Source organism: Micromys minutus, assembly GCF_963924665.1.
Source record: "Micromys minutus genome assembly, chromosome: 17".
NCBI lineage: Eukaryota > Metazoa > Chordata > Mammalia > Rodentia > Muridae > Micromys > Micromys minutus.
The window spans coordinates 52,796,937-52,821,846 of record NC_137952.1 but is presented as its reverse complement, the minus strand read 5'-3'; the positions used below and the strand labels follow the sequence as shown (position 1 = coordinate 52,821,846).

Sequence of the window (24,910 nt, the reverse complement as noted above, 5' to 3'; positions counted from 1 at the left end):
GATTCATTCTGTAAAGATTCATGACTGAAGGTTTGCCCTGGTTTTTGTTTTCCCCGGCTATAGTCTTCCTGTGCCAACAAAAATGAGTGTATTCGTGTTTTATTTTTAAAAAACCTTTTTACAAATCTTCAGTGGCTCTTTGAGTATAAAATATTCATACCTTGACTGCAAATTATGGTTGGGAACATAACCACTCAACGAGTACTTTTAGTTCAGATTCATTTCGGATTCATACAAGCAGGGGAGGGAAACCTAGGAAACACAAAGTGTTCTTTGAAGGTGAGAAATCCTGAATGAAGAAATGGGAGGAGGGAATGGCCATTCCCAGCCCAGCTGACCGTCTTTACCACAGAGTCAGAGTCATTTAGGGTGGTAGAACAGGCTTTGGCAACTAGCAAAGGTAGCTGCAGTATGAGACACCCAAATTGAGGATCTTCTTAGGCTGTGAGCCCTTGTGGAATCAAGGTAAGCCTGCTCATTCTCACTGTCTCCAAACATCTCCCATCAGATCAGATCTTGGGTAGACTCTTCTGAGTATCTACTGTAGACAGCTAGGAAGGTGATTTCACTACAGATTTGGGTTCTGGGAGAAAATGATCCAGATATTCAAAACCCACTTCTTGGTTTCCGTGAAATGATACCTGTCAGGTCTGGTTGCAAATCATTTTGCAAATGCAAATTCGATCCCTCAAAGCTTTAGGATCTTTCCTTCCCAGTCATCCTCTAAAGTACTGTCAGATATTTTCACAAGACTAATGTTGCTTTGCTCTAAGCCTTGAAACTTCTAGATTTGAGGTGATTTGCAAATGGACGTTTCATTAGACAACAGTTGGAAGGGATTACACTACCATTTCTGAAGCCAGATAGACTGTGAGAACTTTGATAGGTACACACTCCTCTGGAGCTTAAGGTTGTACTTGCTGACATTTTATTTAACCAAACTCATCCTTAGTCGGAATGATCACTCATGACTGGACTTTAGAAATGGAAAAGTTTTTGAACTGGTTTGGCCTTGAGGCCCAATAAGTGTCAAATCCTGTTTAGCCGATCTTTTTGCTGTGTAGTTGGGCTCATTTAAGGTTGCAAACAATCAAGCCACTATTATAAGTTTCTCCTATCCCTCACTGCTGTTCAGAAGAGCACAGCATCAAGACCCTGCCGCCCTCCATAAGGAAAGAGCATGCTTCTGAACTCTCACTGTGGCCAGAGGCTGAAGTTAGGGGGTCAGGCCTGAGACCCAAAATACCTACCAGAGCTAGAAGCCCTGGGCAAAGTCTTCTTCTAAATGAACATCAAGGGCAGGGCTGTGCTAGCTAAGACAATCACTCCTGGACAAAGTAAACTTCAGCAGGGATTAAGCTATAGGTAAGGATTGTCCTCACTGACATCAGAGTTTTCTCACAGTGCTTCCTGGATATCCATCATGTCTCAGGACCCAATTTGGACTTAAGCCTTAACCTCTGATGTGACTATGTTTAGACAGGAGAGTTTAGAAGGTAAACAAGGCTAAATGAGTCCCTGAGGTTATCATCCTCATCTGACAGGCTTAGAGCCTGATATGAACAGAAAGAGAGAGGGAAAATATCTGCCCAAGTACACACTCCAAAAAAAGGCCACAGGAGAACAGCCCCCTAAATGAGAAGGCCCCCCTTCAAGCCTCCTGCCAGAGCCCCAGCATGCTACACCTTGATTTCAGAATGTTAATTTGTAGTGCCAGGATCTATGAGAAGATAGGTTTTATTCTCTCTCTCTCTCTCTCTCTCTCTCTCTCTCTCTCTCTGTGTGTGTGTGTGTGTGTGTGTGTGTGTATGTGTGTACGCACATGTGCAAGGGAGCATATATAGATATTATGCATATATGTATATGTGTATATGTGTGTGCACAAATGAACTCATGCATGGGTATTTGTGAGCATACACAAGCACATGTGTGTGTGGTAATGCTAGTAATCACCTCTGGGTTTTACTCATGATAGAAAGCACTTTACTATTAAGTTGCACGCCCAGGGTTGGTGTCTTGAAGCAAAATCTTGCTATGAATCTCAAACTAGCCTAGAACTTGTACTTGCTATATAGCCCAGACTGGTTCCAAACTCAAAATCCTTTCTTCTTCCAAGCACTGGGATTGTAGATGTCTACCAGCATATTCTTCTTCCTTCCTTCCTTCCTTTCTCCCTCCCTCCTCTCTCTCTCTCTCTCTCTCTCTCTCTCTCTCTCTCTCTCTCTCTCTCTCTCTCTCTTTCCTTCTTTTTCTCTTTCTTTTTTAAGTATAAGGAAAAAACAAAAGAAGGAGAGGAGGGAGAGAGAGGGAGGTGAAGAAGGGAAAGAGAAAAGAAATGGAGGAAGGTGGAAGGGCTGGAGGGAATGGAGGAAAACAGAAAGTTTATGACAGCTAAAGCAGGATGCTTGCAGACATGAGTAAGGACAAATAAGGCTGGCATGGGTCTATTTCAAGGGATTAGAATGGAGTATACAACATATCAAAGGCCCTGCCCCAGCCAGCCCAAGATAACCTAGCTCTTGTTTCTCATTGAGGATAGTCACTATTCACATGGCTTAAGACCTAATGTTCAGTATCTAAGCCCTAGATCTTCAGCTAGTGAGAAGGTAAAATGCTTTCCTGTCAATTCAGTTAGCCCATCCTGCTGTGCCAAGGCTGATAATAGCAAGCAGGTCCATTGTCTCTCATTATTCTGTCTCCTCCATGGGCCTACTCACTTCCTATGCCTGATAGCACTATTTGTCTTGATTCTAAGGGTTATCCATGGCTTTCTTTCAGCCATCCTTAGTGAAACCAACGACCTTCAGCTTTTCACTCTTTCTAACTCTATATAGCACCTCAAAGATGGGTGTCAGACTAAAGGTAGATACCAGCTCCATTTTCTACAGATAGTAAGGAAGAGGTGAAAATAAATTTTCTAGATTCCAAGCTCTTCCTCAGCCCCCTGGTCTTGCTGCCTTGACTCTAGACTATCCCAGTGCCTTCCTTTCTCCTTATTTCCAGTACACTCTTGCCTTGTGTGTTCTTGATGTTTCTAGTGTGGTGATCAACTACTTTAAGTGCTGGCCTTCTTGCTTTCACTCTCAAGTGCTAGAATTACAGTTGTGCACCACTGTGCTCAGATTTCAACCCAGCACTGTGGATGCGTCTGACCTGGCAACCCAAACTGCCATGTATTGGATGAATGAATATGTGTTCATGGCTATTATGGAACCAGGTCACATTCCATGTTTTCAAGGAGCTTTCTTACATAGAGGATGTGCCCTTGTTCACTTTGTCAACTTGACACGGGGTAGAGTCATCTGAGAGGTAGACTTGCATTGACAGTTGCCTAATCTAGATTAACCTCAGGGCATGTCTGTGTGAGGCTCTTGGTTACTAATTGATGCAGGAAGCCTCAGCCCACTGTGGGCAGTACCATCCCTACATCTTGAGCTGTTTAAGAAAGACACCTAATCTTGAGCCTGTGCAGAAAGGACCCAGAGAGCCTACCTTTATTTTCCTGCTTTGAATTCTTGCACTTTCATGAATGGTGGATTGTGACTTGCTAGTGAAGGCCAAATATAACATTTTTTTTTGGTTATCACAGCAACAAAACAAAAGAAAAACAGCCTGAATCCTGAATCCATCAACTGCTATGAAAAGAATATCTACACACACACACACACACACACACACACACACACACACACTTTACTGGAATAATTTACTGTAAATACCAGTGTACTTACCATTATAAGCACCACATACTTAGTAGCTTAAATAACAGAAATTTCTTTTCTTTTCTACTTTTTTGGTGGTGCTGAGATTTAACCAAGAACCTCACACATGTCAAGCTTTTTTTTTTTTTTTAACCCTTAAGCTAAAGCACCAGCCCTGAAATTTTTGAGACTGCATGTCTGGGGTCATTTATTGGCAGGGCTAGTATCTTCTAAGACTTGTCTTGGTCTTGTAGATTATTGTCTTCTGTCTGTGTATTCACATTGTCCTCCTTCTGTGTATATCTGTATCCTTACCACCTCTAATGAAGACACTAATCACACATTAGAACCTGTTGTAATCACCTGTGTAACCTAATTCTCTCTTCGAAGGTCTTGCCTTCAAATCCCACATCCCCCATGAAGTAGATGGGTCTTTAGCTCTTGAGTTTTGAAGGAATGCAACTCAACTGATACCTATGTGTATGATTATCACCCCAGAAACTTGCATACCCACACATTATGTGTGCACAATGTATATATGAGTATCTGCCACTTTTCATAACTGTAACAAGTTAGCAAATAAAAATAAGGATTCAAAACTGTATAAATATGTACACTACAAAGTTAGCCTTTCAAAGACAATACGATGCTTGTTGCTGTCTGAGGGTATAGCATGCAGTATAAGGTATATGAACTAATGCTATTATGTTGGAAGAATGAAACCTAGTGTTAGTTAATTGAAGTTATGAACTACTGTTTCTATGACAAGAAAGAAAGTGGTGTTGCCACTTCACATAACTGAACTCAGCTTCGAGGCCCTTTCTCCTTCTACTCCTGCTGGAGTTGGGGAGCTGCACATGCTAATGAGAGATATGCCATCCCCACTGTGGCTGTATGTGCAGTGTCTGCCATCCTGTTATTCTGCATCCTCTGAAGCCATCTTCCTACCCAAGATGTCCACCCTCTCCTGCCTCTTCAGGGAGTGTTCAGGCTTAAACAAGTGGTAAGTGAAGAGAGGCCCTGTCCGCTTACAGGTATGCCTGAATTTCTGCTAACTCCAGGTCAGGGGCTTTCTTCTCTCCATGGGCACAGACACCATCCCCACATACCACTGCTTGGCACTGGCCTTGTTAGGGTCTTTGGACCACTGTGTTTATTACCCTTCCTAAGTGTTTTTAGACCAAGTGTTTGTGGATCAGGACTCAAGATATTCACACACTTGGCTTGCCTTCATCATCAGGCTCAACCACATGACATGGGGTTACCACCAAATATCCCTTTGCCCCACAGGTTCCTTCACCCCTGTCCCTGAAAACCTACTTAAGGCAAGGGTAGAAGAAGGAGAGGAAGAGAACACAAAATAAAGCAGGAGTCAAGACCTTACGAATAACTAAATTTCTGCTTGGCTTTGTGGCACAATAGATTATGTCCCACCATTCAGGTTTTGGAGGCAGGAAGATACAAAATTCAAGGCCTTCCTGGATACACAGGCAAGACTTTGTTCTCAATGACTTAAATTTAAAAAAAGGAATGAATAAAAAAAACCTGTCCTTCCTGTTCTCAGCCAAGAGGCCTTGTTAGGCATTTTGGAGAAAGGAAGGAGCTGCACCCAGGTATCTTCAGGTTATCAGACAGCATCTAGATGTTTCCACATATACCCCAATAGAGATTTCATCCGATGGGAGAAAAGCCAGGGCCCCACTGGTCACTTTTCTCTTCTCCCTCTGTCTGTTTCATCAAGAATCAGCTAACTAGCCAGGCAGTGGTGGCATTCACCTTTAATCCCAACACTCCAGAGACAGAGACAGAGGCAGCTTGAGGCCTCTGGGAATTTGAGGACTTCTAGGATAGCCCTGGCTACACAGAGAAACCCTGTCTTGAAAAAGGAGGAGGAATAAGAGAAGAAGAAAGATAAATGAACTTTCCCCATCTACTTCTTGCTTGCTGGGCAGTGAGTTTAGGTGATATCCAGTGATACAATTGCCATGGCTTGTCTTGTGGTAACTTTTGAGGTCTCTGTCTGTCAGTCCTCATTATTAACATAATAAAGAAGACCCAAGAATGTGAAGTTCCTTTTATTCTTACTCCAATTCCTGGCTTTCAAATGTATTTTCTTACAGTGAATTCAATAAAGACTTAGAGGGCTGGAGTGATAGCTCAGTGGCAGAATGCTTACATAACATGCATGAAGCCTTAGGTTTGAGTCCCAACACTACATAAAACCAAGAGTCCTAGCATATGCCTATACTACTAACCCTCTGAAGCTAGGGGCATAAAGATCATAAATTCAGCATCATCTTCGAGCCATAGCAAATTTGAGTCTAGCCTGGGACATACAGGTAGGTCCTGTCTAAGAAAAAAAAATGGATAAGTTTAAGTCTTTTAAAAAAGTCAGTGTCTATTTGTTTTTGTTTTTACTTTTGTGTTGCTCCCTTGACTAACAGACTGGCATCTCTCAGAAGCTGATCATAAAAGATCTACCACCAGTAATACTGAGCTACAATTTTTTAAACAGTTTCATGAATACTAAATAACTGATCTGGGACAACTCCTAATCTTTTCCTCATGGGTTTATGCTCATAGTGGAAAAGAGGATGATATATGTAAGCCAAAGAAGGCACTGATCTAATATCCTCAATAATAAACATTTGTTCCTGGTTAAGGAATGTCTTTCTAAACACAAAGCCCTGAGAGGATCCAATAAAAATTAAAAAATAAATAAATAAAAATAAAAAACAAAAAGAAGCAAGTAGTTTATGCATCTAATTTCACTTGAGGAAGCATTAACTATCCTCAACATAAATCTACCCCTGATTGCTTTTCTCTGGAGTGGGCTGGAGGATGTGAAGCCCCCCAGGAAAACATCTTTTCCTAACTTCTCCCAAGAAAGCTTCTTAGGTACCATATAGCATGTGGTATAAATTGGAACTCTTCTAAATCCTGTGAAGGGACATTCAAGATGGTCCAGCTGGTAAAACATTTGTCACACAAACCTAATGACCTGAGTTTTAGCTTCAAAGCACCATAAAGGTAAAAGAGAACTGCAGACTTCACATCGTTGTTCTCTGGGCTCCACACGTGGACTGTGGCATGCACACATCCACACATCCATCATACATATACACAAATAACAGTATAAATTTTAAAATAAATGTATTGTGTGAAAGCAGCTGCCTGAAACAGATGCAGAGACCCACAGTCAAACTTTGAATAGAGCTTTGGTCTTATAGAAGAGCTGAGCAAAGGCTTGTAGGCCACAGGAAGACCAACAGAGTCAACTAACCAGAACCTTTGGGGCCCCTCAGAGACTGAACCACCAACCAAAGAGAATACACAGGCTGGATCTAGCCCCTCCCCCATATGTAGCAGATGTGCAGCTTGGTCTTTATGTGGGTCCTCCAATAACTGGAGCAGGGGCTATCTTTAAAGTTGTTGCCTGTCTGTGCATCCTGTTCCCCTAACCTGGATGTCTTATCTGGCTTCAGTGGGAGAGGATGTGCCTAGCCCTGCTGAGATTTGGTGCCAGGGTATAAGGGTATCCAGAGAGCCATTCACCGGGTCAGAGGAAAAGGGGACGGGATGGAGGGAGAGACTGGGTGAGGAGGAACAGAAAACAGGGGAGGCAGTGATGGGTATATAAAGTAAATAAATTAATTAAGTGATGGGAAAAGAAAAAAAAGGAAGAGGCTGGACACGGTGGCACACATTTAATTACAGCCCTTGTGAGGCAAAAACAATTGGATCTTTGTGAGTTCAAGGCCACCCTGGTCTGCATAGTGCGTTCTAGGACAGGCAAAGCTACATAGTGAGACCCTGTCTGGAAGAAAAACAAATAAGCAACAACAACACAAAATGAATCTCCTCCCAGCATCTAGCAAGTGCCAATAATTCCCTAGGAACAGGCATGGCCTGGAGAGTACGTCCCCCATCGATTCTAAAATTGTGGCTGGATTATCCAGTGCAGACCAGCAGTGGTACCTGCACAAGACTTGTATGTTATCAATCACTCACCAATTGTTATCTTTAACCACAAACACCTTTGGTTTAAACCACCTGTTAGGCTACACGATAAACCTCAGGAAGGGGCATTTACTGACAGAGTCCTAAAGGAAGGAATGTCTGACAAAGAGCTGGTGAAGGACCTTTGGGGACAGAAAGGCAAAGCTCTCCAGACATCAAAGGTATTGCCTAGCAGAGAGGGTCCAGCCCACCATGTTGACACAGATTCCGGGGAACGGTGTGGATGAACATGACTAACTTAAAGAAAAGCCGAGTTTCTCCAGCCAGGTCCTGCTCACAGTGATTTCAACCCTGAGTACTGCTGCGCCTTGACCTTTTCTCGTAAAGTTTTAAATAAGCTAAGCTACAGCTCTCGGGTGTCCAGATGCACTGTAAGTACAATACAGACCACAGAACATTTTACAGTAAATTTTGCATGGTGCTGGCAGTGAGAGGTTCCATTCCCAATCCCTTTTCCAGCACATTTTTTTCCTCAAGGGAACTAACACAGACCCGTGCAATCAATGATTTACATAAAATTGGAAGTTCTTTTTTTTCAACCTTAGAAACAAAGATGACTCCTGACCAGTTGCTTAAGGGGAGACACCAACCTTATCATCTACCCATTAGCACCTGCACATGCCCACCTGCCTACCTTTTAGTCTAAGATTCAAGCAGTTATTTATCCCTGTCTCAACTCCCAAATCCAGCCAAAATGGTAACCTCGCTTTGATGTCTTTTGATTGGGTGTTGCTGGGCACTGGAGTCCAATCAGTGCTACTGGAGAAAACAAACAGGCCATGAACAGACCTCAGCCCTCAGAATGGATAGCAATTTCTCTGTTTGGGCCCCCAGATATTTCATTATGTGAGTTGTTCTGAATGTGGTTTTAAACACGAAAATCTCTTCAGTGTTGCTGGACTCAGAATGGAGTAGGCTAGGAATCAAAGCTCAAGCCATTCTTTTTATGCTCTGATCAGAACGCATAAAACCTGGCATGCGTGCATGTGTGTATGTGTGTGTGTTTCAACTAGAGGACAAAGTTAAGACTCTACTTACCCAACTGTTCTCAATGAACTTAAGGAAGCAGCCTTCCAGTGTCAGAGTTTTAAGTTACAGTGATTAATGTCTAAGACATAAAACTCACTTATAGGAAAGGTTGATAAAATAGTAGTATGAGAGGGGAGAGGGAGAGGGAGGAAATGAGGGAGGTAGAGAGAAAGAACATTCTGAAAGGTCTTCTGACTGACTTAAGGTCTCATTAGCCTCATGGGGATCTAATCAAAGGCTTAGGGTAAAAAGTAAATCAGAGACTGGGAAGTGAGAATTTTTGCAAGGAAAAGAGAAATTCCATCAGAGCTTTGTGGAAATGGCCCTGGAAATGGGGTGTTCCTGGTCACACACGGGTGAGTACTGTCAGTCTTGGTATTTTGCACAACTGTGCTTAGGTCAGAATTGTGACTGCTTTCTCTGTGGTCTGTTTCCAGCCACTCTCTCAGGCTATTGTCCTTTCTGGCTTTCAGTGTTTGGGAAGCAGATCCAGGATTTCTATGGAGGATTTATCTTTAGTTCTCATTCACATCAGACCAATCACACCACCAAAAATCGAGAAGCAAGGTGAGGTGCCTTGCCTTCTCCATAGGAACAAAGTTCACCATGGTTCAAACTGAGCATTGGAAATGTATAATTCTGAAAGGTTTTTGCTTGGGGAAGGCTTTTCTGACCTTAGTTGATGAAGAAATTCATTGCTTAGCAGCATCTCGAAGGACAAGTGGTGCTCCCTGTTCTGTTTCTTGCTGGTGACATTCCAGTGGGCACTGGCCTCACCATCAACACAGCTCAAATTTGAGGAAAATAATTTCTGGGTTACAAAACTTTCTGGAAAACTTGCTTTAATATACCTAGAGGCAATTAGTAAGATAATTTTTGGTTGCTGTGGGTGACTCATGAACCATCAATTTAAAATTTCCAGTGTGGAAATTTGGTTCCATCTTAAAGGAGTTGGAAGGTGTCAAAGGCCTCCACACACTTAAAGAGTACAATTCTGAGACCCAGTGCCCCTGATGATATTAGTATCATTGTATGCCTGTTTGTCTCTCTCCAGCACACTAGCCATCCTTAAAGATATACAAAAATCAAAACAAAGCCACTTTTAAACCTTGCAACTGAAAGACAGATATTATACTTGTGATTAAGAAACCCAGGCTTAGAAGATCTTTCTAAGTCCTTTCCATAAGGAAATGGAGATACTTTGGGAAGAGGATTGAGGACCCCCATACTTTCTGTGGTCAAGAATATTGTCTGATCATGGTCTTTATCCTACTCACTCAGCACTAGAAAGAACTAGGAAATTAAGACCCTCAGCACCAGCTGTCAATGACCACAGGAGCCCATATACCCTGACTCATACTCCTTCCATGGGGCAACTCCACTGACCTCTGTAACCCGAGTCCCTAGCATAATGTAGCCTCAGCTGCCCATAATGATCTCCTGCTTGGTGCTGGGCCCTTTCTTCCTACAGCCTACCTCATGTGCTTACTTCCAGACTAGACTTTCTTGAGCCAAAAACCCTGCTTACATTCGAATGAGTTCTTATGGGACGATGTACTTCTAGAGAAGCCAAGACTAATATGTACCTTTGACTCCCAGCTTCACATTTTCATTTCTTTATGTTTTCCTGTCTCTGCTGGTTTAGAATTGTCAGCAGAGACAGTTAGAGGTCTAACCAACCACAGAAGTCAACTTCACTTAGAACCAGACTGTCTCTATTTGTGCCTAGTGGAAGCCTGAGAGAGTGTTCCATCCAGAAACACCTCTCTATTTGAATTAGTATTGTCCTACAAGGACCTCTAAGTTAGAGTTTAAGATAAAGTGTATTTATGTCATTTTCTGAGCTGGGTTGAGGTGGTCAAACCTCTATATAAGCTCAGTATTTGAAATTGGATGTGAGTCACCCAGGAAGATCCAGGACTTCACCTCTGGAGCTGAGGTGATCCCTGAGGGGCTAACAGTTGAGGGTAGCTTGTGGTCTATAATTCTCATGGAAGGGTTGCTTGTATAGTTCCTCCATGTCCCCAGGCAGTGACTCACCTTCTGTCTAACTTGGAATCCATCTTCCCTTTCCCCAACCCTGCTAAAGAAGAGTGTTTCCAAATCTGTCCTGGACTATCTCCTCTGCTATTAATTTCAGCATCTAAGAAGAACCAAAGCCTCTAGGCGCAGGCTTCTCTGACTGTCCCTCTAGTTTCCTACAAGTTGGTCAGCATTCTGAGAAAGCTCTTTCTTCAGCACCAAGAACTGAGTTGCTTCCCTTGCCTTTGAACAGATATTTTCCTCCACATGAGGGGCCCCTAGTCCTTCCCTTTCAGACTGGAAAACTTTTTTCCTTTCTTTAGAGGCTAATTTTCTTACCAGCCCTCAGGCAAGAGGTACCTAATTCTCCCAGCCTAAGGTTGGTAATCTCTAGCTGCTATCTGAAACACATGACCTTGTTACTGTGATCTGCCATCATATGGTGGTTATAGTGGACCTTTCTTTCAGGTCCACTCCCAGCTCAGTAACTTCTTTGAATATATTGTGGTACTCATGAATCTTGACTTTGTTAGGTGCATGGCTATTTCACAAGAGTTTAATGTGGCCTGAATTACTATGTGACATGGATAGATGTACCTTCAAATGAAACTAGGAAAGGGGATAACATTTGAAATGTAAATAAAATACATCCAAAAAAAAAAAAAAAAAAAAAGATGGTGTAATGGCTATTCCTGGTTGTCAACTTGACCATATCTGGAATGAACCACAATCAAGAATTGGAAAGGTCACCTGTGATCTAGATCTTGAAGTTGGAAGATACAAGTTTCTGATCTGAATCTTGGTATGGAGATCTTGAGACATAGTGGCTATGAATCCCAGGACACTAAAACAAGGAGATCTCTGAGCTCAAGCAAGACCCAGATCCAAGCATGATTGTACACATCTTTAATCTGAGATGTACCTTCTGTTGGAGACCTTCATAAGGATATTGGAAGAAGGAAGGCTCTCTCTCTTCGCATGCTGGCCTTGTGGGACTGAGCAACTGCTAGATCCTTGGACTTCCATTCACAGCTGCTGCTGACCATTGTTAGGAAGTTGGACTACAGACTGTAAGTCACCAACAAATTCCCTTACTATACAGAGACTCCCCATGCCTTCTGTGACTCTAGAGAACCCTGACTAACACAGAAGTATTATAGAATATAGTGTATTTTAGCTTCATGACACATGTAGAGATCTTGCATGGGAAAGAAAGCATGTCCTTATTGAGTTCTCAGTATGTCAGACAATGGGCTAAGATGTGTTCTGAGCCTTATCTTCATTCCAGCTTTACCAGCACCAATGACATCTACCATTATTTGTCTTATAAATGAGAAACCCGAAGCTTCTTTGCCAGAAGAGCCAATGGACCTCTTAGTGTATGAAGTTTCTTAGGCTTTAGGAATCACAACCCCAATAACAAATTGATCTCAAATTCTGATGCAAATATACATTAATAACAAAAATAGATTTATTTAAGACTACATATCTTTGCCACAAGACGAATAGAAACATTCATTCCATTCCTCTTTCCCTTATGTTTACTAAGTCCAATGAAACAACACGAAACATAGATCATCAAGAGAAATTTAATCAACAGAAGTTTGAAAAGCACTGGTCTAGAATTTGTTGTAAGCTGATTCTATCCAGCAAAAACTAGTGCACACAAGTAAAGCACATTTGCATATCACAGTCATATGCATCTGTCCTGGATGCATTCCAGGATAGATGTATTCCACTAGCACACAGAACCAACTTTATACCTGTGTGCCTCATCTTGGGAAAGCACATTACTTCACCAACTCTCTGTTCCAAGGAATGAATATATGCAGACACGTGTTCTAGTCAGAAACACTCAGCTGAGCCATACAGATGTCTCCAAAGCTAACACTGTGGTCATGCCTTGTCTGTTATCTCTCTGCACTGTCAAAATAAAACTGTTGTTGCTGCAGGGCTCACCCACCATGCAACATGAAATGGGGAGATGGAGAGGCCCCAGACCCCACACTCCGGCCTGGATGTGTTGTGAGCCCCGCTGTCCATGATCACAGGCTGTTTAAAATTATACTGTTTGCCATATTTAATTTTCTTCTGTAGTCATAAATATTAATTAACTGAAATCACATAGAACCTGTGCTTCAATCACTTCCCTTTCTGAGGACCACAAAGAGTTAGAGCCAAGGCTCCTGATTCTTTAAGCCGTCCCAGCCATCCACTTTTCCTTTCTAAAAGTGGGTCAGATTTACTAACTCCTGATCATCTTTCCCTTCTTAAAGTATGCTTCTGATCTGATTTCTCTTCCTAAAAATAGAAACTATGTTTCTCCAGAGAAAGAATTGCTCATTTTCACTGAAGACTCTTCAGGGTAGGTTTTGATTAATGAAGGCCAGAAATACATATGTGCCAAATAGTAGCTAATAAAGGGCATGTCTCTCTGATTCTGTTTACAAAAAGATGAGATGCAAGCAAAAAAAAAAAGGTAGGGCTGGAGAGATGGCTCCGTGGTTAAGAGCACTGACTGCTCTTCCAAAAGTCCTGAGTTTAAATCCCAGCAACCACATGGTGGCTCACAACCATCTGTAATGAGATCTGTGCCCTATTCTGTTGTATCTGAAGACAGCTACAGTGTACTCACATAAAATAAATAAATAATTTTTAAAAAAAGGTGGCTAGGCATAAAATAAATTGTTAGAGCTCCCTCCGGTTCTTCCCAAGTCTAAACTTCTGGGCCTGTCAGGGTTGAAACTTTGGCATGTAAACTTCAGAATTTTGCTATGTAGTGACAGAGTCAAGTTTGTTATTCTTAAGATCAAATTAATCATTTTCTGTGACTATGTAACACTTCATTACAAAATGGTTATGGAAGCAGAGCTTAGCAGCACAGAACTTGTCTGGGATGCACAAGCCTAGGGGTTCCATCCATAGCACCAAATATAAAATAAGTAACAACAAAAATAATAAGTAAATAATACATTAAATATAATAGTTATCATAAATAACGTACTATAGACATATATTAAATATTATTATATGTAATAATTTGTAGTTTATATTATATGATATGATGTATTTATTATGTATAATTATATGGTATCTAGCATATAATTTTTGAAATAATATAAAATAAAATACTGATCTTCCTCAGATTTTGTAGACATTTATATCATTCTTTAAAACAGTATATGACAATACCGCTTCCAAAAAAAGTCCTAGCATTTGAGGAGAAATATAGGAATGAAAAATGATAAAGGGATGCTATATTTCCAAATTCAACGTGCAAAGGAGAGGAAGGAATCAAAGATCACAGAGAAGTATCTATAAAGTCCTGTTGGTCTGACTATGAGGCCTGAGGAATGTATCCAGTCTTAGGCTCCCACAGGCCAGCCAGGGGTCCTCCACAACAAGCACCCATTTAGCACCTTGTTGGAGATTTGCAAGGATGAATGCATGCTTCTCATTTAAAAGGTATAGCTAAACCTTGGAGATTTTGAAAGCATAGAACCTAATCACAGAACTTCCTCTGATGAACATGACCCAGGACTTGCATCCCTCTTCCCATCTAACATCTGTGTGACCAGTCAGGCCTCCTAGACCAAGAGAAATGACCTTCTGGGTGATTTAATAATTGGACATGAAAAAGGCTACCCATACATAAGTTAAAGGCTACCCATAAATAAGTTTACACTTCCTGCCAAGTTCAACCTCTAAATGTCTGAAAAGTAGATTTCCCAGCTTTATTAAACCCCAATCCAGCCATACAAGTGAAGTTACTGCTCTAAACTCCTCCTTAACTTGCATTAATTCCCTATTTATGACATTATATATAAGTAAGAATCTGACCACAGAAAGGTGTTTTACTTCCCTTATGGGGGTTCTGACAGGAAAGGAACTCTTTCCAGAAGGAATGCTTCACTCAAATTTTCACAATAGAAAGATGGCTTTACCACTACCAGGGAAAGCATGTTGTAGCTGGATTAAAGTCAACAACAGACTGACCCCTTCCATTTTTTTTTTTTACCTCCAAGACTTCAGTTTTAGTTCATAAACTCTTCTCTCTTGTTGTATGTGTTAGAAAATATTGGATGGTGTGCCAAGGTCAATGGGAATTCAGTCGATGTGGCTCTCAGCTCCTTTCTCACACATTAGCAATCAGTGTGTGCTCAATACTGTGACGCATTTTATGGAAGAGTATTCATAGTCTTAGTGGCCTTCAAAAGAGGCCTGGGATTCTTCCAGGGTAAAGAGGCAAACTTCCTTGAAAACTCAATAAACAGCCTTTGTCTGATCACTTTCTCATCCTTTTGATCCTTGTATTTTGGTTCTTAAATGTATATTAGGATGAGGATTAGAGCTTTTGACCTGGGCTTAGGCTCAGACCGCCACCCAGGGCCCACCTGGATTCCTTGGGCATCTTTCTTACAGAGCAATGGTAAAGGGGTCTCTCTCTACTGAGGCATTGCTCTTGCTGTTTCCCCATACTTGGAAATGACCTACCAGGGTTGTAAACTGATAATTGCCGTAGATCCCCAGTCCTCTCCGGTCAGCCAGGGAGGTCCCTATCTCCGGGAAACACGCCCAGGTGGTAGTGGGATGTGGGCGAGTTAACAATGCACCGTGGGGGAGCTTTGCTTTGCAACACTTGCTGCAGGGGCCTGGATACCTAGGGGCTATCTCCACAGTTCCCGGTCACATGGTGGCCTGCAGAACCCGGTCTAAAGGGAGACTCCTTTAAGGGCAGAATGACAGGTACAAGAGACCTGGCAGAAATTGAAGAGGAGCCTCCAGTTCTCATTTTAGTGTGACATCCCAGCGCCTGCTCAGGACTAACTGCTGGAATAGAGAGTTAAATGGTCCCATAGAGCTGAGACCACCTGTGGCCAGCGGACCCACAGCTCTGCCCATCTGGGAGGAATGCAAAATCTACCTGCTGAAACAAAATCTGCATTTTAACAGATCTCCAGGGGATTCCCGTGCACATAAAAGGTTAAGGAGTTTGTGTGTCCCAACCCCGGTTAATTAGCTCAGTGTCAGTGGGGTAGTGCCACCCGGGAGAAGCTTTCAGGAGAAGGTTGGAATTATTTTGACAAGTCCAACTGAAACAGCTAATACAGATATATGTATCACAAATCTGGTTTTCCTTAATTTGCTTATTCACTTTACTACTAGATCACAGCCCCCCATCCTACCTCCCCTTCTCCTCTGAAAAGGGGAAAGCCCCACTAGGTACCAACCCACTCTGGCAAATCAAGCCACTACAGGTCTAGGCACATCCTCTCACACTGTAGCCAAAGACTAAACCACCAAAGAATATACTTGGGCTGGATCTAAGCCCCTACACTCACACATGCATAGCAGATAAACATATAGGTGTAGTTTCATCTTCACCTTTAATCCCAGCACTTGAGAGGCAGAGGCAGGCAGATCTCTGAGTTCAAGACCAGACTTGAGTGAGTTTCAGGACAGCCAAAGATAAGAGATTCTGTCTTGAGAGAAGGAAAAATAAAAAATAAAAGCCAGCATTTGATAGTACATATACTCATGGTAGATGGTAGAATATCTAACATGGTTCTGAGTACAATCCTTGACTACCATAACGAAATAACCAAACAATAACAAAAACTCGAAAGAACAAACAACCACCTCCCCCGAAAAAACCCAACACCCTAAAAAACGATCAGTAGTTAGTAATGTAGCATCCATTCTGTGGAATGCCATATATGGGGAGGGGACAGAATTGGAGATGACAATGCTCTTTGTACAGTCAATTGGTGTGAACTCTGATTTGCCATTGTGTTCTATCCAGGAACACTGAGCTTCTGTTCTTCCTGCTGGTCCTACTGATTTTGTTCATGGATAGAACCCATCTCCTTGGATTTTAATCTAATTTTTTTGCCCATTGAAGGACTAGTTTTGAATGGAGGAATGTGGGTTTTCCTGCTTGAAAGTTCTGGGATCATTGTTAGAAAGACATCTGAAAATAATAAGGGGTTGGAACTTCTGGTGGAAGAGAGAAGGGGAGAAAACAAAGGAATCTGTGGATTTTGGTCTCTGTGAACAGGTGGCATTCCCTGTGTAAGCACCACTGAGAGAGAGTAAGAGCTCATTCAGTATTTGCCAAATGGGTAAGAATGTGTAATTTCCCCTCCATTGTCACTGTTGATTTTGAAACAAATCATGTGCAGCTATTCTGTGTTTATATCAAGGTCCTAGATGACTTTGAAATGGAAACAAAGATGCTAAGAACACTTCCCAAGCCTCATATTTGAACCCCAGGCTTTGCTGCCCTGTGCCAGGTCTGCCCACTGCTCAATACCTTATGCTTGTCATTTATTGGGGGGACATCTGCTTACCCCATAGGTGATCGGTAGTTTTACAGATCCAGTGGAATTCCTCTAAAGCTGCTACCCAAGTAGCACAGAGAAAAGAAATGGTCTGAGTCTGAGTGGCTTCTCTAGACTGCTAACTTTCATGAAGTTCACCTTTTTTTTTTTTTTTTTTTTTTTCTTTTTTTTTTTTTTTGGCAGGACTATCAATTATTTCTCTCAAAATCACCATGCAAATGACAGAGAAGCTTCCAGGGTCACAGGTGGAGGTGTGTCTACCTTAAGCACCCCTCAGCAGAGACTTTCTCCCTCACAGTTCTGTTATTATTGTCACTAAGAGTTGTCATTTTTTACTTTCATCTCTTCCAATTATTTCATTTAGCTATTATTAGGGCTTCACATACCAGAAACATGCTAAAAGTGCAAGAATAGCGGGCCAGATGTTAATCATATCCCTCAACTTCCCCACCCAAGTGGACAGAACACTAGCTGTCTGTAGTGAGCAAAACAGAAGAGAACTGAGTCTGCAATTGCTTTTCTCAATTGCTGAGACAGCCTATAAATGACAAACCTTCATAACCAAAACTCAAGCTTCCAAACAAGATCTACACTGCATTAAAATGGAATGGGGGGTGGAGGGTGGGGGTAGGGGGATGTCTGTGTGCTGAATTGAGCTGAACCTAAACCACACTGCAGCATTCAGAACCGTGCTGGGAATGCCCCCTGTCCATAGCTCTGCATTTCCTCTCTCAGAAGGGCAGAGTCCATCTGCTGACACCAGTGAGAAAAAAAAAACCCAGTTTTAAGCAAAATCTGAATCAGTTCGAATGATGGCTTTTTTTTTCATTGTTCCAGAATGAGATGTGGGTGACTATCTACACAAATTATTTTTCTAAGATGTCCTCAACATGAGAGTTGATAACCTTACTGTGTATTTCACTATCACATAATAAAAGAGAATGCAACATAAACAATATACTCTTTTGAGTGTCACTCTAATGCAGAAAAATGTACATTGAAGACATAGTTCTACCATCCAAACCAAACCCAATTTTGTTTTGATGGAAGAAAATGAAGCCAAAGCCATGCGCACACAAGACACACACATTCGATCCAGTCAGTGTTCTTGCTATCATACTTATCTTACGGTTATCTGTTCCTTCTTTCCCATAGATCTAGTCACAGGAGCCAACATGACTTATTAAAATTAAAGTCTTGCTTATGTTCCCTCCTCACTTTTATAAACATTCTTTCCCGTGTTTTTACGTGCAGCCTATAGACTCTTTTCTTCATTCCCACATGTAAATATCCTTTGGTGATGTGTTCGTGGCTGACTTTTAGTACTCCCCATAGACAAGGGTTTCGACTCTCAAAAAAACAAAAACAAAAACAAAAACAAAAAAACAAAACAAAAATAAGCACGGGAGGAGCATTTGAGGGTGTGTACAAGTGCTAGGTAAATAAACCCTGAGGATCTGGTTTTAAAACAATAAATTTCAAAAACAACAAACCAACAAAAAGTGAAATGTGACCTTTTACATACTACATTCTGCATTGAGATTTGGGATTCAATTAGAGAATTCCACAGCGTTAAGTAAAGGAAACTGAGTTCTGTTTATTGATCTCCTCTTCTGCTAGTTTCATTGACAGAAAACTCTGGGGAGCTTTTTTGTTAAGGGACACAGGATCTCAGTCTCTCCCCAGCGACAGCAGGGATAGCCAGTATTTGAGGCCAAATCAGACGGCCCCTATTGCCGCCAGCGTGACTTCCAAAATAAAAACAAACCTAGGAGATCAGTGGCCATTTGTAAAGAGGCTTTACTCGCCGCGCGGTGCTGGGCTGAAGAAAGGACGAAAGAGAGGGCGCAGGCAAAGGAACGTTTTGTATGGCTGGGCCCCAGGTGAGGTTTAAACTGTCGGGGATCAGAGCAGACATCTGTGTGTAGCTGGGAGCTCCCGAAAACTTTTTCCTGGAGAGAGGCACCTGGGGCAGTTTGCAGCATTCCTCCTTGAAGTTCTGGTGCCAGGGCTCTGAATAAACCTTTAGAAATCGCAGCAGCTCCGGGGAGGACCAGTGTACGCGCCTATGAGAGCAAGCGTCTGCAAAGTGTGAGGGCTGGGGAGAGACCCCGGGCTGCCGGAATGTTTCCCCTCGCTCTGCTCCCGGCTGCTCACTGAAAGGCAGCGGCCTGTGGTGCTGGGATGGTCGCAGACACCACTATTCCAGTGTTCCAGGTGGCATCGTGCGCCAACCTACCCTCTCTCAGAGCTAGGAGTCAAGAAGCGGGTTTGGTTTTGTTCACAATTTCAGGGACCTCCAAGCGGTGCACTTGGGTAGTGATGGGGCCAGAAGAAGGCGCCCAGGGACAGGAGTTGCACCCGATTAGGAGCCCCAAAGAGAAGACTGGACTGGGGTTGACCCCCCCCCCGAAATTCTTGCGGCCGACAGGGGGCGCCCTGTCACTGTGGAAGTTCGAGTTTAGCACTCCCAGAAATCCGGAGGTCTGAGCACGCAGTGTCTTGGAAGGCAGTAGGAATTCGCAGGTCTGTCCTACCGAGGGATGCGTGCTTTGCTCCACGGACCCACTCTCCCAACTCTTGCTGGCTAACTTTACACGTGCAATAATGTCTAGGTCAAATTTCAGCTAGGAGCACAAAGAGTAGTGCAGCCCACAAGCTTACAAACTGGCATTCAACAGAGAGAAATGGTGGAATAGACAGACAGACCGACAGAGACGAACAGATCGACTGACAGAATAATCTGCGATGTCGATATCTTGAGTTTTAGGTCCTGAGAGAACTAACTGTCCTTGTGTTTGTGTGTGTGTGTGTGTGTGTGTGAGAGAGAGAGAGAGAGAGAGAGAGAGAGAGAGAGAGAGAGAGAGAGAGAGAGATCTGTCTCCATCTCTTTTCCGTCTCTTTCTGTGTGTCTCTGTCTGGGGGGGGGGGCTGTCTCCATATCTCTCTATGGAGCAGAGCAAACAGGTGCATGCATTTTTTGCTTTAATTTTGAAAAACAACTGCATCTATAAACAACATGTCCACCCCTCTTTTCCAAGTCTGTGAACATCCTTGTGGGGCCTAGGAGAGATGCTGGCCTTGCCTTTGAGGAAGTCCGTGCTCTGCACTCCTTCGGGTGACTTATTAATGCCTTATCTGTAAACTGTCCATACTAGGTGCGTTTCAGCTGACCAATGCTGCATCTTCAGTCCAAAAAAGATGCTGACCCGAGAGGCCTCTTTCTTTACCCACCAATCTGATCCTCGTTCAGGCTTCTCTGCTCAAAGCTCACCCCAGTGCCTGCCGCCTCTATCTAAACTCTTCTAACACCATATGAAATTCTGAGCATCTGGATTTGAGCCAGGGCTAACTTCGGGACTGTATCCTTCCATCCCCAGTCACATTTTCAGACCCAAGAAAGACTGTCCACATAAAAACTCCTGCAAGATCCTCCACTCCAAAATCTAGGCTTACCTTCGTCTCGCTAGCTAACAATATAAATGACATATTAGATTGTTTTCAGGTTTGTTTTGTTTGGGGAGACAGGGCTTCTTTGTGACGCCCTGGCTGCCCTGAAACTCACCCTATAGACTAGGCCTCCTAGTCTTCTCTGAGATCCGCCTGCCTCTGCCTCAAAGGCATGAGACATGCTCAACATTTTTAACACCTAGAAGCTAAAGAGATAAACTGGAATTTTCAATTTTTATAAAATAGTCCTAATCTCGCAGAGAGAACACAGGTCCTGAAGTCATCTCATAAGGCCCTTTATTGATTTTTTTCCTCCTGCCCTACCCCCACCTACTGCCCTGTTTGTTTTAGTTACGAAATGCTTTGGGCACCTTGGATTTAACTGAAAAGTAACCTTGAAACACCGAGGCCCTCATGTCAGAGGCAAATCCCTGCCTCCCCGGTATTGGCTGCAGCTAAGCGGGACTCTCTGGGCTGACTGAGGTGGGTAGCCAGAAAAAGGCCTGAGGTAGCTGACAACCAGGGCGGCCAGACCACGCGAGTTCTGAGGGCCTCCTGAGGCTGCCCAGGGACTTAACTGTAACGGGGAGGGGCCTCTGGAGCAGCGGCCAGCGAGTTAAAGGTGTGTACACAGTTTTTCTAAATAGGACAGCGCTTTGCAAATTGGCTGTCACCTGCTTGTTGTTTTGACAGGGAATGTGCACCGGAAAGGGAGGAAACCCGAGATAAATTAATCTGGCTCGCCTCGGCTTTGCGGGGCACCAAGGCGGTACGCGCCTTCAGATTGACGAACCGGGTGCTCCGGGTGAGGAGGAGGGGCGGGGCGAGAGCAGGATCTCGCAGGAGACCTGAGTTTCTCCAAGGGTGGCCTGATCCCAGGTCTCTGGGTCCACGGAAGACTCCCCGTGGACGCAAAGGAAGGGACTCCACCAGGGCGCCAGCGCGCCAGCTTGCAGGTCCGAGTCTTGGGAGTGCAGGGGACAGCGGGAGTTGGGCTAGCTCGGGGCGCCCAGCGGCAGGTGCGGAGCGCTAGCCCTGGCTTCCTCTCACCTAAGTGTGAGCTGATTATTCAAATGGGCTGCCCGGGGTCTGGGGATTGGAGGCCCGCGCCAGCGCACCGCGCTATATCACCAGCCGCTCACGTCATTGCGGCACTTGTCCGCTGCGAGGTCCACACCTCCTCCTCCTCCTCCTCCCCCTCTTCTAGCTCTCCCCCCGCCCGCCCCCGCGCCGCTAGCTTCCCGCCGCCTCCCGGCAGCTCGGCACTGCCAGCCTCAGCCTGCACCGGCAGCCCCGGGAGCGCGGCGACTGAGTGCACGCCCGACGGCGAGTCTCGGGTTCCGGCCTCCAGGGTTCTTCGGCCCCCTCCTCCGCCAGCCACCTACCCGCCCACTCCCAGCTACCTCCCCCGGCAGGCCGCGGGAGAGAGAGGAAGTGGAGCCCTGAGAGAGGGAGAGAGGGGGAGCGCGAGAGAGGGCGGGAGGGAGGGGACGGTGCCATAGCTGACTTTTTTTTTAAGAGGGTGGGGGTGGGGGCTGATTGCTGGTCGTTTGTTGTGGCTGTTAAATTTTAAACCGCCATGCACTCGGCTTCCAGTATGCTGGGAGCCGTGAAGATGGAAGGGCACGAGCCATCCGACTGGAGCAGCTACTACGCGGAGCCCGAGGTAAGCTCTTGCCTTCGCCAGGGAGAAGTGGGGTGACAGCTATCTCCGGGTCCCCAGCCTCCACACGCACCCTTCACCGGTACCCGCTCCCCCCCCCCCCCCAGCTTTCCTGGACAGCCGCCTTTTCCGCCCTCCTTCTACTCAAATGGGTCTCTTTTTTATACGACACACTGTTAGCCTTGAGATAATATTAACTTTGTGATCAAATATTGACTTGCGGCGCCTCCAAATCCTCTTCGTGGCCGAGCCACGCACTATCCTAACAGAGTTATGTTTGGCAGCGCACGGCTGGGGAGGGGTGGGAGGTCGGCTGGCGAGGGGGTGGGGAGCTGGAGAAGAGAAGGTGGGTAGGAGTTGGGGACAGAGGTGCAAGCAAAGAATCAAAGACGAGTGGACAAAGAGAAAAAAGTTTGTCGCTACGAAGCCGGGACACTTAACAGTTCCTAGCCGAGTTGGCAGTTCCTCCCTTACTCCTCCACGCAATGCCTCCGACTGCTCCCGGACTCTGTGCAGGCACTGTGCTCCACTCCCCTGTGACTAAGGAGTGGGGTCCAGGTACGAAGCCCCAGAAACGGGGACAGTGAAATGATTTCCACTTGAGACTGCCCCGGTGACGTTCCAAAAGTGGGTTTTGGCGACCAGGAGTAGCAACGGAGATTTCCGGCCTTGGTGCTGACTCAATGTGCTAGCCAGCTGGTTTGAGGAGCCCCTAGGGAGAGTGAAATACATTTAGGGCTCCTGACTAGTTGATGGTCCAGGACACTGAAGTTCTAGAATCTGGGCGAGGCTAAGCCTCAAGCCCAGAACGGCAGCCCACTAGGGCGACCACCTTTCCGGGTCGCCCTGAGGCCCAGAGGACTTGGTGTTGGTTCCCGGACCCAGGGAAAGAAAGAGACCTCAGAGGCCTGCACGAAGGCGGGGGACTGGGTCCAACTAGTGGGTGGGAGGATCGGGCGAGCTTTGCCTAGGTGTTAACCTGTCTCTTCCCTGGGCTCTGTCCGCAGGGCTACTCTTCCGTGAGCAACATGAACGCTGGCTTGGGGATGAATGGCATGAACACTTACATGAGCATGTCTGCTGCTGCCATGGGCAGCGGTTCCGGCAACATGAGCGCGGGCTCCATGAACATGTCATCCTATGTGGGCGCTGGAATGAGCCCGTCGCTGGCTGGCATGTCCCCGGGCGCGGGCGCCATGGCGGGCATGAGTGGCTCCGCTGGGGCGGCCGGCGTGGCGGGCATGGGACCGCACCTGAGTCCGAGTCTGAGCCCGCTCGGGGGACAGGCGGCCGGGGCCATGGGTGGCCTTACCCCGTACGCCAACATGAACTCGATGAGTCCCATGTACGGGCAGGCGGGCCTGAGCCGCGCTCGGGACCCCAAGACGTACCGGCGCAGCTACACACACGCCAAGCCTCCCTACTCGTACATCTCGCTCATCACCATGGCCATCCAGCAGAGCCCCAACAAGATGCTAACACTGAGCGAGATCTATCAGTGGATCATGGACCTCTTCCCTTTCTACCGGCAGAACCAGCAGCGCTGGCAGAACTCCATCCGTCACTCTCTGTCCTTCAACGACTGCTTTCTCAAGGTGCCCCGCTCGCCAGACAAGCCTGGCAAGGGCTCCTTCTGGACCCTGCACCCTGACTCGGGCAACATGTTCGAGAACGGTTGCTACCTGCGCCGCCAGAAGCGCTTCAAGTGTGAGAAGCAACTGACGCTGAAGGAAGCCGCAGGTGCGGGCAGTGGTGGAGGCAAGAAGACCGCTCCTGGGACCCAGGCCTCTCAGGCTCAGCTCGGGGAGGCCGCGGGCTCGGCCTCGGAGACTACAGCGGGCACCGAGTCCCCCCATTCTAGCGCTTCTCCGTGTCAGGAGCACAAGCGAGGTGGCCTGAGCGAGCTGAAGGGAACACCTGCCTCTGCGCTGAGTCCTCCGGAGCCCGCACCCTCGCCCGGACAGCAGGCTGCAACCCACCTGCTGGGCCCACCTCACCACCCTGGCCTGCCACCAGAGGCCCACCTGAAACCTGAGCACCATTACGCCTTCAACCACCCCTTCTCTATCAACAACCTCATGTCCTCTGAGCAGCAACATCACCACAGCCACCACCACCATCAGCCCCACAAAATGGACCTCAAGGCTTATGAACAGGTCATGCACTACCCTGGGGGCTATGGTTCCCCCATGCCAGGCAGCTTGGCCATGGGCCCAGTCACGAACAAAGCGGGCCTGGATGCCTCTCCCCTGGCTGCAGACACTTCCTACTACCAGGGAGTGTACTCCAGGCCTATTATGAACTCATCCTAAGAAGATGGCTTTCAGGCCCTGCTAGCTCTGGCCACTGGGAAGAAGGACAAGAGAAATGAGAGGCTGAGTGGAGACTTTGGGAAAGCTCTGAGGAAAAAGTAGCCCCCACTCTTCAGGCCCCCAAGGGAGCAGTCTCACCTAACTGTCTGTGTCCCTAAATATATGGGCCACAGTGATCTGTCATTCTAAATAGGGAAGGGAATGGATATATATGTACACGTATAAACTTGTTTTAAAGGAGCCTTTGGTCTCCACTATATAGACTACTGCTTCTCAAGGCACCTGCAGATCTTCATTTTTGTTGTTGTTCTCTATTACTGTTGTTGCAGAGAAGTCTTGACTCTAAAAAAACACAAACAAGAAACTTTTGTG

General features: G+C 45.3%; 1 protein-coding gene across 1 annotated transcript; it reads left to right on the top strand.

Annotated features, from left to right (window-relative positions):
• Positions 1–22,142: 22,142 nt before the first annotated feature.
• On the top strand, positions 22,143–24,538 carry FOXA2 (forkhead box A2; the record flags this gene model as incomplete). Its single annotated transcript, XM_080931789.1, has 2 exons — positions 22,143–22,229; positions 23,234–24,538. The coding sequence occupies 2 exons, from the start codon at positions 22,143–22,145 to the stop codon at positions 24,536–24,538; spliced, it is 1,392 nt and encodes a 463-aa protein (XP_080787915.1).
• Between the last annotated feature and the right edge of the window lie 372 nt (positions 24,539–24,910).